Consider the following 17217-nt stretch of genomic DNA (forward strand, 5'->3'; position numbering starts at 1 on the left):
AAAGAGAGAAGAAAGGGCAACTAACAGTAGATGATATATATAGGTAGTATATAGTATTATAATAATTGTAATATATACATGTAGACTCCCAGCACTTAGCATTAGAATACATGTATAGCGTTCCAGTATGCAATACTCATGTTTTTTATCCTCTCAACCACATTTGGTCACATTTGTGCATTTAGCCCATCTGGGCAAGAACATGCAATGTTCATATCATATCATATCATATCATATCATATCATATCATTATTCCTTGACACCTTGACAGTTGAAAGAAGGTGTCTGAACATAATTTCATCAGGTTGATAAAAGTATACAATCAGTACCGGTACTTCTTTCACCTTGCTCACATTTCAATCTACAAGAAGCAGAACTCCAGTCAGAAGCTCTATCTGACGAAGGTGTCTGATAGACATTGAAAAGTAAGCAAGGTGACACATTAGTATTAAAATCTAGGTGTGTTTAAGAAAATCTGAATATCTAGTAAGAAAAGCCTTAATTGTTTTCATCCCAGACCTATAGATGTCAGGCCATTGTCATAGTTTTTCTATTCAGATGATTTTGAGGTCGAAAGGGGAAGAAGAACTGGAATTGTTTTGCCAGTGATCTGTTTTTGCCAGGGGGAACACTGCGTTGTAGCAAAGGTTTGTCCATATATGTAGTACATACATGTGTGTGATGCTGTGTACCGGTTTGCTGGACCGGTTCCGGACTTGTAAAAATGTTTAGATTCAAGTCCAAAAAAACTTAGAAGTCAAGAGCTGATTAGAGACTTACTACAAAAAAGACCATTTTGCATACCCCTTTTCTTTCCAAACCACCAAAAACCTTCCATAGATTGCAAAATCTTTGCTGCAAAATGAAGAAAACATTGCCATCGGGCATCGCGAAGTGTCGGCCTCCATGTTATGAGGCCAAAGTTTTGCCCAAACAACATTGCAAGGTTGCCAACATGCAATTTTGTATATGCCATGGGTTTAGGTCCAGACTTACAAGTCAGAGTGGAACTGAACCTAAACCTCTGGACTTGAATCCGGACCTGAACCTAAATGTGGGTTTAGGTACACAGCACCACATGTGTGGTGTAGGTGTAGGTTTGATAATATGTACATACTAGTACATTTTGGTGTAGGTGTAGGTTTGATAATATGTACATACTAGTACATGTGTGGTGTAGGTGTAGGTTTAATAATGATGACGTGTGTCTGTCCCTACAGGAGGAGTACCTGGCACTTGTGGCACGGCTCATCCTGCATGTTCGTGACAGCCGTGAGTATCTATTTATAACTCTTCACTCTTGTGTAGATTTAGTCGAGAGTGAATGACACATATATTCTTTCTTAGATTCAATTCTTTGTTATTGAGTATTGTAGTATTGAAGGTATATTAATTTTTATTATGTCATCTCAGAAACCAAGAAAGACCAGCAGAGACAAGGCGGAGGACCTCAGCAAGGTAACACAAGTTTGAACATATTAAGGCCACACCGACTTAATTTTATGGATGACATCTGCGCGCGCATTGATTTTCGCCTGTTCTGAAAAAAGAGAGAGAGATCACATCCTCCAAGGCTCTGGCCTGGCCTAGTTAGCGACAATACGGCGGCAGTAACTTTTAGAGGATGGCACCGAGGCTACCAAAGTTTCACGACTCAAGAACTGAGTACATTAAACATTAAATTTTCTAGGCATCAATCCACAGCAGTCATACACTGCACTGATAACTAATTGTTGTTCCTCTATCTCTTACCCCAGACCCAATGAACGCACTCCAGAACCTCACCTCCCTGTCCCAGGGACAACCTTCCCAGCAGGCCATGCAGATGTCGCAGCCTTCCCAGCTGGCTTTGCAGAGTCAGCTGGCCCAGTCTACCCAGCAGGCCATGCAGCAGCAGATGTCCCAGCAGCCTCAGTTCCAGCAGCAGCCGCCTCCGCAGCAGTTCCAGCAATCCCAGCAGCCCTTTCAGCATTCCCAGCAGGCATTTCAGCAGTCTCAGCAGCCCTTCCAGACTTCCCAGCAGCCTCTTCCCCCACAGCCGCCACAACCCGGAGGCCAGGCTAGAATGGCTCCCACAATGCAACAGCAGCAGCAGCAAGGTACAGAAACTGGTTCAATGATACAGTCCAACCTGTACTAGCGGTCACCTTTGTATAGTGGTCACTCGGCCATAGCGGTCAGTTTTTGCCGGTCCCTTGAATTTTTCCCATTGACGTAAGCAGTAAGAATCGTGTCTATAGTGGTCACTGTTCAACGCGGTCAGCAGTCACCCCATTCCAGTCCGGCCGGCATGTCAACACCGCCGATTGCGGTCGCGGCTGGCCGTAACCCACTAAGCACCACGGCCGTAACACCACCCCACCTCGGGCTACGGCCGTTATAATGAGCCTTGTGATAATTTTCCGATTGCTACATTACTAAAAATGTGAACTGAAAATTAGACTCCATATGTGTATGAAACAAAGGAAAACTTTGTTTTGACATGAAGTTTCTGCAGTCGCGTGTGCCTTTGATATTTGCGTTTTCGTGCCGTGCATGCCTCATATAGCTTACAATGGACTCGGCCGCTCGGTGAAGATTACGACAATTATCTTTACAAAAAAACTTAAGAATATCCATATTTGGTTTTTCGATTCCTTGAAATGCGTCGATTTGAAAAGAGCCTTCAGGATGTGGTGTAATACCCAATAAAATTACATCATACCATCCCTACACTGTTTCCAAATCACTTCCAAGAGGTCTGTGAATTTGAATGTCACAAAAATACAAAATACTTTGCGGGAGCCTGAAATCTCTGATTTCTTGTTGTATGTTGAACACTAAGAGTGAAATATATCATCTGCAGTTAATTTAATGCATAGCAGACTGCATTTTCATTGGCTGTTGATTATGAACAAATCAACGCTTCATTCAAGCAATCAACCAGAAATAGCATCCTCCCTTTTCCCCAATTAGCCCAGTTCCAGGCCCAGCAGAGGCAACAGTTCCAGGGGCAAACTCGAGCACAGCTGGTGCAGCAACAGATACAGCAGCGACTACAGCAGCAGCAGCAGTTACAACAGCAGCAACACCAGCAGCAGCAGCAACAGCAACAACAACAGCAGCAACAACAGCAGCAGCAACAACAGCAGCAAAATCTAATGCAGCAACAATTACAGCAGCAGCAGCTACAACAACAGCAGCTGCAGCAACAACAACAACAGCTACAACAGGTGATTAGTAATTAATGAATACATCGTTACAGGTGCAGGGAGAATGAATGAATATTTGGTTAGTGTTGATTGACAGAAAGATCAAGTCTGAACGTAACCCAGTATGCACCCGGTGGGAGTAAGTGGGTGGTACATGGAGGAATTCAGGAAGTGATGTTATAATACACATTGCATCATACAATCCCTCCACAGTTCCAGTACATTCAGAAAAACCCAAACCAATTCTTGGAGGTCTGAAATCCATAATTTCTTAATAAGAAATGTCTGTACCAAACATGCTGACAAGCAAAGAAATGCTGTTCACCTTAGTTACAGCAGCAGAAGCAGCTGCAGCAACAGAAACAGCAGCAGTTACAGCAACAACAGCAGCAGCAGCAACAACAACAACAGCAGCAGCAGTCACAGCAACAGCAGATGCTGGTCCAGAGACCTTCGCTGCAGAGACAGCAGAAGATCGGAGGACTGCTGTCTCCTAGTCAGCAACTACAAGGCCAGAGTCCAGGCTCTGTACAGGTACAGCTAGACATATTGCAGAAAAATGCATAAGGGGTGTTTCATAAAAAAAGCACAAGTTACATGGGTACATGTAACTACAGTACATGTGTAACTGCCTGACAGCCCTAATTACCTCCGGGCATGGAGGTTTTGTTTTAGGCATGTTTGTGTGTATTTGCCTGTGTGTCTGTAGGTATTTGAATGCAGTATAGAGTGTTAGGAAGGGATGGGGACATTCTGTAACCACAGATTGACAGGAAGGTCCACACACACAGATACTACATTGTTTTGCATATTGTGTACATATCACTGGGGATACCCACTTAGGGCTTGTCACAACAAGTTAGATTTATGCTCTTCCAGCCTCTCAGCCTGCATGAGTTTCTGTCCTAGGCCTGTTGTAGTCTGTCAGATCATTTCTTTGGTTATGCCAAAACTGTAATAGATACTTCTCTGAGGTTTGAAATCTCAGATATCTGGTTTTAACTGGTTACGTTTTCCCCACAGGTGGCGTCCCCAGCCCAGAGTAGTGCCATGCAGCGACCGGTGGCCTCCCCTGCACAGACTAGCTCAATGCAGAGACAGGTGGCTTCACCTGCACAGACCACCACCATGCACAGGCAGGTGGCATCACCTGCACAGACCGGCTCCATCCAGAGGCAGGTGGCCTCCCCGGCCCAGCCTGGCTCCATGCAGAGACAGGTGGCTTCACCTGCTCAACCTGGCTCAGTGCAGAGACAACACACACCACAGTCAAGGTAAATAACATTCCTGACTTATCATCTTAACAAAAACTCCCCTGCAGTTCCAGAACAAGTTGCAAGGGGGACCAAACATCACCACTTTTTTCTTACATAAGGCCACACCGATTTAATTTTATTGTGGATGAGATCCTCTGAAGACCCCCAAACTAGTACGCGCGTGCGAATAAAAAAAATTCTGGCCATGAAATAAAAATGCTACTAAACCACAGGAATACAAAGCTGGTATTGTGAATTTACGACAGTACAAAGCGACATATACGACAAGCTGGCACATGCTGGCCTTTTGCGGAATTTATGAATCGGCACTGTACGTATGATTTCTTGAGTTGTGGAGCTTTGGCAGCCTGGTTGCCGTCCTCCAGAGTTACCACCTCCGTATTGTCACTAACTACATTATGTACCATTGACTACCTAGGCCTTGAGCCAGGCCAGAGCCTCGGAGGATGTAATCTTTTTTATAACAGCGACAAATATGCAGAAACACACACACATGCAGAGATAAACACACAATTGCACCTAAAACAATACTTCAATTTCCATTGAGGTAACTACATGTACCTGAGTTGATCACATAGGGACCCATGGTAGCCTGTCCTCAACTAACATACATGTATATCGTTCCATGTTGATTTGATTATATGGATGACATCCTCTGGGAACCCCAAAACTGATGTGAGCGTGCGAATAAAAAAAGTTTGGAAAAAACAAAAGTTGAAATCTACATGGTCATGAGGGTTGAACAAATGACACAGAGTATGGTATGGCAAATAGTCCTCTCTTCAAATTCATTTCTGTACATTTTTGTCTTTTTCATTTGATTTTGGCATTCTACTACAGTAACTGTAACATTGATATTGTTTTCCAATATTTTTTTGTGCAACTTATGGTATATATTTGCTTATTTTGCAACTGTTTTTGTTTCACAGCAAACTTCTTTTTGAAAGGGCAAAAAATTCATGCGCGAACGGATGTCATCCATAATCAAATCAGCATGGCCTCATAGAGACCAGAAATTAAACTACATGAAAGTGTAAATTTCCCCTTGTTCCTGCAGTTCTCAGTCTGCTGCGTCTCCAGCCACCATGCTGCCCAGCCCCTCCCCCCAGCCCAGCATGGCCCCCTCCCCAGCCAGCACAACTGCTCGCACGCCCGCCGGGGTCCAGTCTCCTGTCTCACTCAATACACCTGGTGAGAAGTCAGACCTTCAGCCGCTGGCTGGCAGCATTATTTCTACTTGAAACAAAATAGGCTTGCTAATGGGCTGTATACGTGTAGGAAGTACATGTAGTGGAGATATACAATTTCATTAATGACAGAAATGTTTTTTTTCTTTTTGAAATGTTAGCCAAGTCCAGTCTTCAAAGCTGAATATAATGTATAAATCAGCCCTTTTTGCAAAATTCATTTGAGTAACGAGTTGAAGAAATGTTGGTAGACTTTGTTCAGGGGGCAATTTACTGTTCCATAGAAGTATCAAATTTAGCTTGTTGAAGAGATTAGTTTGCTTGTTTAGAGACTGTACAATGTCAAAGTGAGGGAATTCTTGGGATAATCGTACAAAATTCAGCTGACTTGTTAACAAGAAGGCTGTCATACATGTAACATCCGTGTCCATAATATCACCAGGGTCCATAATATTGCCACCTTGAGAAATGTGCTTAAAGATATTTTACTGAAACATACCCTAGGTATGCACATTTGATGTGTGAAGGAGTGCATACCAAAAGTATGTTGTAGTAAAAATATCTTTACGCACACTGTTTCTCAAGGTGGCGATATTATGGACCCTGGTGATATTACAAACATGTATGGACACAGATGTTAGATCCTTGTCAGTGGTTGGTACTGACACAGGCTGCTTAAAAATTGTGCGATATGAAAATCATACAATAACCAGTCCTACAACAAATGTGACCGCGCTAAAACTGATGAGACACTTGCTTTAGGTAACCCTGGGTCTGTAGGGATGGCGCCCAGCCCTCGTAACGCCACAGAAGAACAGGCGTACCTGGAGAAGTGGAAACAGCTGTCTAAATACATCGACCCTCTGCAGAGAATGATCAAGAGAGTCAGCAACACTGACGGTGAGAGAATCCTGTCAAGATGAAACATTCTCCTTATTGTAATGTCTTACTGCTCTTCTTTAACCTTCTCCCTGCTGCCTAAGGCCACGCCAATCTATTTTCTTGGTTAACGGATTCGCCCGCTTCATTCTTTTCTGATTTGTAAAAAAAAAATTTCAGAATCAACTGCAAAATGCTCATATTTTGCTCAGAACAGTTGAAAACAGTCCTTTTCTTCCTAGTTGTTACAGTTATTCCATCTTTCAATGCAGTGGTATCATTAAAAGTTCAAAATTCACTGTTTGACTTTTGAACCAGCCTGGTGTGTTGACTTCATGGCTCCTATGATACCATTTTGGGCCATAATACATTTAGGATGCCTAGGCCTGTTTTTATTTTTTATTTTTTCGCCCACCCACTCCATCATTTTTCTAGGAAAATCCGTTAACCAAGAAATTAAATTGATGTGGCCTAACCCCACAACTAACACAAATTTAGTACCAAAAGGCTCCTTCAGCAGAGAGAAGGTTAAGTACACTCGCTTAGTTCTCAAAGTCACAGTCACTCAGCCAATGAGCATTTGGCCATATTTGTTTATATCTCCATATATTGACAAACTGAAAAATCACTAGAGAGTCAGGCATATTTTTTGCACAAAAATGTATCGTATGAAATTGGAAACAGAGCTCAGTGACCATGTGGCAGTTCAACTGTTATTGGATTCAAATTCATGTCACAGTCTTATGCTGCCTTTCTGCGCCAAACAAGGCCGTCCAAATGCACTCCGCTGTTGCTGGAGTGTTGTGATATGATTATGTTTTCTTCACCTATTCTTTTCTCAAAACACAGCCAGCACGGATGGCCAAGCCCCGTCTACAGGTAAAATTATACATCTATTGTGCTAGGCTCTGCGTTTAAAAAGCTTAAGAAACTGAATGTATGTGCATGGCACATCCAAGTGTCTGATATCATTCCAGTCATGATTTTTAAGAAAATTAAGGAGAAAATCATTGGCTTGTAAAAAAAAAGTTGTTTATGCTCGCTATAAATAAAGTGCACCCTTTCTCTGGTCAAAATATCATCACCATTATTTTTTGTACTACAAAATTGTTTCAACTGCAAACTTAAAACGGTATGAAAACATCTGGTTTCCCTTCTAACATGAAAATAATGAGGGTTCTGCAAAAATAATCTTCTATTAAAGGCATCCAGTGCAGTTTTTAGGGCTTGGAAACCCGATTGTTCAAAGCCAATATTGTAGTCACTTATCTACATGTACATACTAACTTGAAGTTGAAATCACACTATCCCAATGTGTATTGACCCATATGGAGCAAAAATTCCCAAAATTCTGACAGAAAATGGTTACTGGAAGGGCCCTTGGCTGAATTTTATGGTACAATCCTTAAAATAAAGGACTCATCTCAGGGCTTGTTTCTGCATTTTAAATACCCAAAGTATGAAATACTGATTGAAATGTGCTAATGTGAAGCAGTATGTGTCAATATCATACAGTTTGCCTTATTCAGAATATGTCCAGTTTTGCTGCCCTGAAATCGCATTGGATGCCTTTAATTTTAAACCATGACCTCCAGCTCACCTTACAGCAGCAAGGCCACAGGCTTCAAGTTCGGGAGGCTGACCACTAAGGTCATTGGATGTCAAGGTCAAACATGATGAGGATTTGTTTTATTCCTACAGAGCACAAGAAGGACCTCAGCAAGATGAAGAACTTGTTAGAAATTCTCACTGACCAGAAAAAACGGTGAGATATTTTTTTTTTTGTTCCCAAGGCCACACCAATTCAATTTGTTGTTTCTCAGATTTGTCCTGTCCATTTTTTTTCTGATTTGCAAAAAAAAAAAATTTTTTTTTTACATTCTAAATCAAATGCAAAAGGCTCAATGAAAGACATATTTTGGCCCCAACAGTTGAAGAAAATCCTTTTCAACTTTCATTAAAAGTTCAAAATCTATTGTTTTAATTATAATTTAACCAGCCTGGTATTTTGACCTCATGGCTTATATCATAACATTTCCAGCTATCATGGGGTGCCTTGGCCTGTTTTTTTTTCTTTTTTGCCCTGTCGCTTCATATTTTTCCTGAAAAAATCCGAGAAACAACAAATTCAATTGGTGTGGCCCAATCATCTAATAGAATGGAGTAAACAATACAGACTAAAATAGCTGGCATAATGTTACAGGGCTGGAAATACTGGATGCATGTATGTGTACACCTTTAATAGTGCACCCAATTTTTTTCCTCCAGATATTTTTGTAGGTTTATATAATATATGTAAAGTATTAAAAGTATTCTAGTATGCATCTTATTCTTTTCATCTACTTACAAATATGAATTTCAAGCCTTGCTGTTACAGTACATGAAGCATGTTGTGAAATGTAGTTTAGTTATGATAGTATAAATTGTAGATTTATGCATTAAAATTCTGTACTTATTACATGTACTACAGTTGATGCCCACCTAATAAGACTGTGGATTGCATTTTGAGTTAGACTTACATAATGTTTCTACATGTATTGTCATTGATCTGTTTACATACAAGTATTGCAACCTCTAACTTGGTACATGTATTTATAGTTCCCGGTTTGGCAAAGGGTCAGGCTTTGTTTAGGGTAAACAATATAACATGAAGTGTATGGCAAGTTAGTAAGCAGTACTATACACAATGCGTATTGAGTTAAATATTGATGCTATTCTATTTAATATATAGTGAACAGGAACTACAGGTACATTCTAAAGTAATAACGTAATAGAATGCACATGACACTCTTTCATGCCATGAACACACTAAGCATGGGAATAATTATGCATGACACCAATTGAAGCACACAAAAGTCTGTTGCCTCAAAGAGTAGAATTTGACTTTGTAAGAACATTTTTTCAAATCAGATGAAAAAAATGTTCTGATGATACATGTTAACATGACTATTTCAATGCAGGGAGAGATGACTATAGTGTTTGATATTATTTTAGCCATTTGATAGGATTTGAAAAAATAGTTGCTGAGGGAAAAATGGTTGCTCATAGCCTGGGTACCATCCCCAGTAGTATATTCGCAAACTCTATAACTGGGTCTGGACTTGCACACATATGTAGCGTCTGGAGTCTAAATATTCGTTCAGATTTTGAACGAGCGCGCTGATTGGTCCTACTCGTCTAAGCCCTTTTTTGGGTGTGTACATATTAGGTAAGGGCTGTTCGGATGTCCGAACGGCGACGTTAGCGTCCGTTCGAACGTCCGAACGCCTTATCATCAACATGTCCGACGGAGAACCGAACGCTAAAGCGCACATGATATAGCCGTAGTCAGTCTTTCCGCGATAAATCATCAACATGGCTGACGCACAAGCCGCTCAGCTCACGGAGGTTGATGTTGACATTGCAATCACGTCCGTTTTGGACGATTTAGACGGAATATCGTCGCTCAAAAATGAGCAAAAAGATGCATTGAATAATTTCGTTCGTGATGTTTTAGGCGTCCTACCGGTAAAAAAAAAGAACGCACCGAGAAAAGGAACACTCGCGCGAAGATCTGTGTTTACAAAACAACAAACATCACTTGAATAATGCAGGTGCGCCATTGGCCGTCGCCTCTGAGGCTCAGCCAATCAAATGAAGCCCCGCTGCTCGGGCTAGCTCATTACGTGACGTCATGACCAATCGTTTTATATGTGTGCAAGTCCAGACCCAGTTATAGAGTTTGCGAATATACTACTGGGGATGGTACCCAGGCTAGGTTGCTCAGGCCATACCAATTTAATTTCTTGTTTAACGGATTTTTCTAGAAAAATAATGGAGCGGGCGGGTGGGCGGGCGGGCGAAGAAAAAAATAAAAAATAAAAACAGGCCTAGGCATCCTATTATTGTCCAAAATGGTTACGATAGGAGCCATGAAGTCAACACACCAGGCTGGTTCAAAATTTAAACAATGAATTTTGAACTTTTAATGATACCATTGCATTGAAATATGGGATGACTGTAACAAGTAGCAAGAAAAGGACTGTTTTCAACTGTGCAGGGCAAAATATGAGCATCTTGCAGCTGATTCTGAATTTTTATTTTTATTTGCAAATCAGAAAAAAATGAAGCGGCGAATCCGTTAACCAAGAAATTAAATTGGTGTGGCCTCAGAGTAAAATGTGAGTTTTGTGAGCCTTTTAATCATCTGCAGGAACCAGGAGTTGAGTCTTTGTGTTACATTAATACATGTATATCTATCGTGTTTGTTACAGACTCCAATATCAAACATTGCTGAAGTGTGAACAAGTACTGGAAAAGTTGGAGCTACAAATGAAGATGGTAACTTTCTCTGATCATTTTCTTTTTCATTTATGAGACACGTACATGACTATGCCCCGCTAGCTTTAGAAGTGTATTATGAAAAAAGAGAAGTAAAGCAGGAGGTCGCGTGTTTAAGAAGAGCCACACTTCAAGCACATTAAAGATCCCACCACAAAAACAGAGTAGGGTTGTTTCCAGTGTGAATGGTTCAAACCTTACAGCCTGGTCTCAGGTTTGACATCTTGAAGAGGTGATAGTCACCTGTTATGTCAATCCTTCCACAAATGTGGTAAATGTTGATAAGTTTATGTTGATAAATACACAGTCAAACCTATCCAAGCCGGCCACCCAGGGGACCAAAGAAAAGTGGTCACCTTGGACAGGTGGTCTCCTTGAAGAGGTTTCTAAGTCAAGATGTTCTAATGTCAAATGCTGTAAATGCATGTGGGGAGAGTGGCACATGAACAATTTATGTCGTACAAAAACATCATCTAGCAGTCGAGGCAAACTGGCTGGTTTCTCCATGATTTCTCATTAGTTACTAGTGTCAATAATGAACATGATCCAAAATGATGTGGTCACCATGGGCAGGTATCAGGCCTTGAGCAGACCCAACTCAGGGTGGTCGTGGTCCTGTTGGCCAGGTGGTCACCTTGGACAGGTCGCTTAATGCTTGTGTCAATGGGGAAAAATTTTGGGACCGAGAAAAAGCGGTCACCGTGGACAGGGGGCCTGCTTGAAGAGGCGGTCACCTTGGCAGGTTTAACTGTACTTCATATGTTTAATTGCCTTGAATGCTACAGAGCCACACGACGAGTAGCACCAGCACCACCACCACCACCACCCCGGCTCCCCTGCCCAAGTCTCAGCAGCACATGTGCCAGCCCCTGCTGGACGCTGTGGCCAGCCAGCTGGGCTCCCCCATGCTCAACCACACCCTGAAGAGGACGTTTGGACCGGCACTGACCGCGCTGCATGGGCCACCTATCTGGTAAGGACCCCAATCTCTGTATCTGTACAGCCTGTAAAACCGCCCTTCATTGTAAAATACCATCTTTGCAGGCAAGCAGAACAGCTATATTACACCAAAATACACCTACGTTTGTACATCCATCTCTCAACATTGTTTGAGGCTATACAGTGATTATGCCCCTACTGTACTTGGTGGTGGCGAGTTCCACTCTACAGTAGTTCTAGGAAAAGACAAGTTTTTGAACACCTCAATCCTTGGTTGGTTCAGGAAACTTAGTAACTTTCAAAGTAAATGATCGTTTTGATGCGCTGAGACTGTTTTGACCTCACTTCCTCTCAGCCTGCATGGAGACTGTTTTGACCTCCAATTTGACCTTCCTGTCAGTCTGCAGTTGCACCAATCCCCCTCACTTTCTGTGACACTACTGTATTCAAATAACTGCAGACACACAAGCAAGCAAACAAACAAACACACTAAAAATATAGCCTCCACACACAGGGGTAATGAGTGAGATCCAACCTGTGTTGAAAACTAATATTTTTTTTGTACATGTACAAATGTACTACCATTTGTATAGTCTCCAATGGACCTATACCATTATTACATCACAGTTTGTTTACCTGTTCTAAAGAACATTCTAGAACAGTCAGTTAAAGAATAAAGAACATTTCAAGTTTTCACAGGTGTGGTTGATTTTTGCTGCATCTAGTCTTGTTGACACAGCATAATATGCCGTAATGGGTGATTTAGTTGTGACATTAGACGAAAGTAGTACTGTATAAAGGCCTTATATTAAGTCTAACGCTACACAAACACACACCGCGCTACGCACCCCTGTACAATATAAATGTCGATTGACCGGCATTCATTGCGGTAAACAAACTGTGATGTAATAATGGTTTAGGTCCATTTACCCCTGGCCAGTGCTTACCCACCCTGTTGTCCTCCCCCCCTGCAGTTTCCCAGGTCCCCCGCCCAAACGACAGAGAACCATCCCCCGTCAGGAGTGCAGCATTCCCAACATCCTGCAGGGGGAGGTGGCCAAGCTGGACCAGAAGTTCAAGGTCAGCCTGGACCCCACCCAGAACAACAGTAGCACCTCCGTCCACCTGGTCTGTAAACTGGGTGAGAACAACTTTTCTTCTCGTGATACGAAAGGGGCTGTGGGGTTCTAGCTAGGATTTAATTTTAGCACAGTGGCACTGGCCGCATGTCAAGGGAGTGAAGCGACCGAGAGGGGGGATGGGGTGGAAGGGGGGATGTGCTCTCTTCCTTGGTGCGGAGCTTTTGAAAATTTGAGCTAAAAAGGCCATAGTTGCAATACATACGCAAGAACCCAAAACATGCTCCGGGGTCTGCGAACTCGAAGGTCACAAAAACCCTCAAACACTTTCCGGAAGTCCGAAATCTCTGATCTCTTGTTTAATGTCAGATTCTGATTCCCTTGTTTGATTAGATTTTAGTATGATGCACAGGTAGCCTGGACATAAAACTATTATTTTATTTTATTTTATTGAAATTGCAACAGTGCAATACACGTGGAACAGAGGCAGCTGTTTCTGGTGTTGTTTCCCGCACATAGAAACGAATACAGGACAGACAATACTTATTTTTGCTTGAGTTAAGTGGGGAAAGTCATGTAAAGTGCCTTTCCCAAGGGCACAAGATCAGTGGCATGTCAGGACTCAAACCCGGGACCTCTTGGTTCTGAGTTGAGCAGTCTGCCGCTACGCCACACGACCCTTATTTGCAGAGGAAAAGCAGAATAACAGGATATTAAAGTTGGTCTGAAAATGATTGTTAATATAATATCTTCCCGCACCCCCAGACGACAGGTCCCTTCCCAGTGTGCCTCCCATCTTCGTGGTTGTGCCTGAGCAGTACCCAGAGGAAAGCCCACAATGCACTGCAGAGTCACATGACTATGGTAAGCCTGTTCCTTGGTCGAGGGAATTAAGTGCTGAACATGTCAATAGCATTGTCAAAAACAGTTACAACAAGCAGATTTGAACTGTGCATGCATGAGGTCAAAGGTGAAGGTAGACCACTTTTGTTTAAGTTTACACAAAAATATATTTGTTTGAAGTAGTGATGCATACCGGTTCACTAGACTTGGATCCGGACTTGTAAGAATGTTTAGGTTCAAGTCCAAAAAAAACTAAAAGTCAAGAACCGAGTCCGGACTTATTACCATAAAAGACCATTTCACATACCCCTTTTCTTTCCAAACCACCTAAAACCATCCATACATTGCAAAATCTTTGCTGCAAAATGACGAAAACATTGCCATCGGGCATCGTCAAGTACCGGCCTCCATGTTATGTGGCCAAAGTTTCACCCAGACAACATTGCAAGGTTGCCAACATGCAATTTTGTATACGTCATGGGTTTAGGTCCGGACTTGCAAGTCCGGAACTGAACCTAAACCTCTGGACTTGAATCCGGAGAAAAACCCCAAAGAACATGTGAATATGTTCAAATATGTGACTTTCTACATTTGCAATTGCTGCAATTTATCACATATCTATATAAAATTATATACCTCTCTTCCTTTCCAGACTCCACATCATTTCTGCAGACAGTGAAGAAGTCCCTGGATCTGAGGTTATTAAAACTGCCTGACCAACATTCACTCACACAACTGTTGGGGGCATGGGTGAGTTTTATGTCAAATTCCCCTAGTAAGCTCTTTTCAACAGTAAATTTAGTGCAACAAACAGTGTCCCATGGCTTAAATGTTCAACCCTGAGGTATTCAACGCATTCCAGTATCATTCATGTTGGTTGAGCGACTTTGCCGGGATTCAAACTTATGACCACTTGGTCCAGAGGCAGGGTGACTAGCCACTGTACTATGCACGCTACCGGTAGTGAATATTGTTTTTTTATATTTCAGTCCATACCATGGTATGGATGAAATATATTGTGTTCTCTGATGTTTCTTCTCCTCCTTCTCCTCCTCCTGCCACACAGTCAGAGGGATTCAACTCCGCCATCATTCAGCCAAATGACTTGAAATTTGGCATGGAGGTAGAGTGGGCCAATACCCCCAGGCGTTTTTTTCATTTTTTTGATACATGCCTTCAAAATATTTTTATGAAGGTTTTTTGGGGCATTTTTCGCCAAAAAATGGATTTTTGGCTCCTGAGCCCTGGTTTTACAACCAAATGATCTGAAATTCGGTATAAGGGTACCTTGAACATGTGTCTACAGAACAACAGTCACATATTTGGCATACACCACTTCCAAATGACTCATTTGGGGGACTTTAATGGCTATTTTCAGCAAAAAAAGGGCCAAAAGTGCTATACCCGTTCCATGTTCTATCTAAAGAATGGCACGTTCTATCTGCCGTTGGCCATGGAACAGGTGTTCCATTGCGGGTTACCTGAGGTCACATTGCACGTAAGTCGTGCGTAATGACCCACACATTCAATTTTATGTGCCTAAGACCTTCAAAATGTATCAAATCTCATCATTGTTAGTATTTGCATACCTGTAAGAAGATTAGTAAAGCTTTCGAGATTCAATGTGCTTGTTGTTGTATCTTTGTTCTCAATTACATCGCTACTATATAATTCATTTAATTGAGAATCTTTGCCAGTTTTACACTGGCGTAAGTTTGGAATAGTCCACTTTTGCGTGGGAGGGAGATGGACTGAAATATGCTGTATTTGCTCCCAAGCAAATGTCGGCCTCTCTAGTGTTGTTGTTTGTTTTTTTGCTAAGGCCACACCAAGTAAATTTTATGGATGACATCCGCGCGCGCATTGATTTTGGCCTGTTCCTAGAAAAAAATACAAGAAATTCCGCTTCCTGTAACTATGACCAAAGAGTCACGACAGTGCCGCAAATCGTCAGATTGACGTGAAACCCGTAACGCGAAATGGGTAAAGAGCACATGCTTTGTTTCTGCAGGCCTGCAAAAATGTGATGAAAGAAACAGGACAGGACAACTGCTGTTCCACCTGATTTATTGCTGTTTTGATGATGAATAAAAGACTTCTTGGTTGTTGATCTGTGTCACCTCATTCAATTTGTGTCCTAACATTTGTCGTGTAGTATATTTCTAATCTAGGCATCTTGTTTTTTAGGGCCCTTCTTGTTTTTTTTCCGCCCTCTCGCATTAGATACAGGGTACCCAAAGGACGTCATCCATGAAATTTACTTGGTGTGGCCTAACTGCCTGGTGGAGTGTTTTTTCTGGTCTTACATTTCTTGTTCTTTTTTTTTCTACAGGAGATGAGTGTTAGACAAGCATGTAAGGAGGCAGTTGCTATCACTACTTGATCAGTCAACAGAGATTTTCAACCAGCAATACATCCAAAGAGCAGTGCAGAAACACCCCCTGTGTACAAACAACGGAGCTGCAAATAAATTGAGTTGAGAGGACTCACAATTTTATCCGGATGGTACGACAGAATCTATATTCACGGTTTTTGTGGTCACTTCTGTGCCGAGAACTTACCATTACTGTGAACAAATAATTCGCTGACTTTCTTTTTGCTGCACCTGCCACCACCCAGAAAATGTAGTTCCACAAAGATGTCCATTTTTCTCAGACTGTTAACTTTTGCCAGTGCGACCATCAAGTGATTTACAGTATACTTTCTCAAGAATCAAAAGAAATACAGTGTCTTTTTGTGTTTGTTGGAATGTGGTGCATTGTCTGTGCAATGATATATACATTTTGAAATTTTTCAGTGAAATCTGTGGTTATCTTGACTGTCTTTAAATACATAATCTTGCCATGTATCATTGTATATGTAATGAAATGCACTAAGTTATGTATTGATTACGTTTAAGTAAGTTTAAATAAGTTTTTCTGATTACAATGAATAGACATGTGCTTGAATATGATATGTTGAAGTTTAATCTGTGATAATTATTTCAAAGGGATGGACTGGGAAGGATCATGTATGGTGTGTAAAATTGGGTAACTGTGGAAATCATAATTTTCACAAGAATAACCAGTTCACCATTTTGAAACTCTGCATGTTCAAAGGCGAAGTCTCATAAACACATTGTTTGTGTCTCAGAGCCACCTTTGATATGTTACCTACAATGCGTCACTTTTGTACATGCACAGAAACTGACATCGGTTTAAGTCTCCACGAGGTGTCTACCAAAAACACACACCACTATCCTTCCTAAAATGTCTTAAAATCTTCTCAATTTGCTGGTTTACACATTATACATATACATATAATGAACAGTGACATCTAGCGACATGTGGCAAAATAGCATCAGGTTCACGTATCAACAACGCCATCTAGAGACAGCTAGTAAAATGGCAAATCTGGCTGGCAGAATGGCCCATGGTTCCATTGTTATGCCGAATGTTTGTCTCGTATCATGGCATTTCGGCGCATGCAAAAATGCTATGGTATACATTTGTAACAAGAAATC

At 41.6% G+C, this 17217-nt stretch overlaps 1 protein-coding gene across 2 annotated transcripts in view; it reads left to right on the forward strand.

Moving 5' to 3' along the window:
- LOC109478647 (mediator of RNA polymerase II transcription subunit 15-like) overlaps positions 1–16603 on the forward strand; it is a 46894-nt gene extending 30291 nt beyond the window's left edge. Inside the window, exons 3-18 of one of the 2 annotated variants that reach the window (XM_019780346.1) lie at positions 1221–1272; positions 1414–1458; positions 1758–2099; positions 2956–3212; positions 3522–3725; positions 4215–4465; positions 5526–5659; positions 6418–6555; positions 7384–7413; positions 8236–8299; positions 10788–10854; positions 11640–11827; positions 12768–12934; positions 13638–13736; positions 14368–14465; positions 16048–16603. In XM_019780346.1, coding sequence (XP_019635905.1) covers positions 1221–1272; positions 1414–1458; positions 1758–2099; positions 2956–3212; positions 3522–3725; positions 4215–4465; positions 5526–5659; positions 6418–6555; positions 7384–7413; positions 8236–8299; positions 10788–10854; positions 11640–11827; positions 12768–12934; positions 13638–13736; positions 14368–14465; positions 16048–16098 — 2187 coding nt within the window. In that variant the 3' untranslated portion in view covers positions 16099–16603. The remainder of the gene's footprint in view (positions 1–1220; positions 1273–1413; positions 1459–1757; positions 2100–2955; positions 3213–3521; positions 3726–4214; positions 4466–5525; positions 5660–6417; positions 6556–7383; positions 7414–8235; positions 8300–10787; positions 10855–11639; positions 11828–12767; positions 12935–13637; positions 13737–14367; positions 14466–16047) is intronic. The other variant, XM_019780434.1, reaches the window with a different exon arrangement.
- Positions 16604–17217: the final 614 nt, after the last annotated feature.

This window comes from Branchiostoma belcheri, unplaced genomic scaffold, assembly GCF_001625305.1.
Source record: "Branchiostoma belcheri isolate BF01 breed outbred unplaced genomic scaffold, Haploidv18h27 scaffold1, whole genome shotgun sequence".
Classification (NCBI taxonomy): domain Eukaryota; kingdom Metazoa; phylum Chordata; class Leptocardii; order Amphioxiformes; family Branchiostomatidae; genus Branchiostoma; species Branchiostoma belcheri.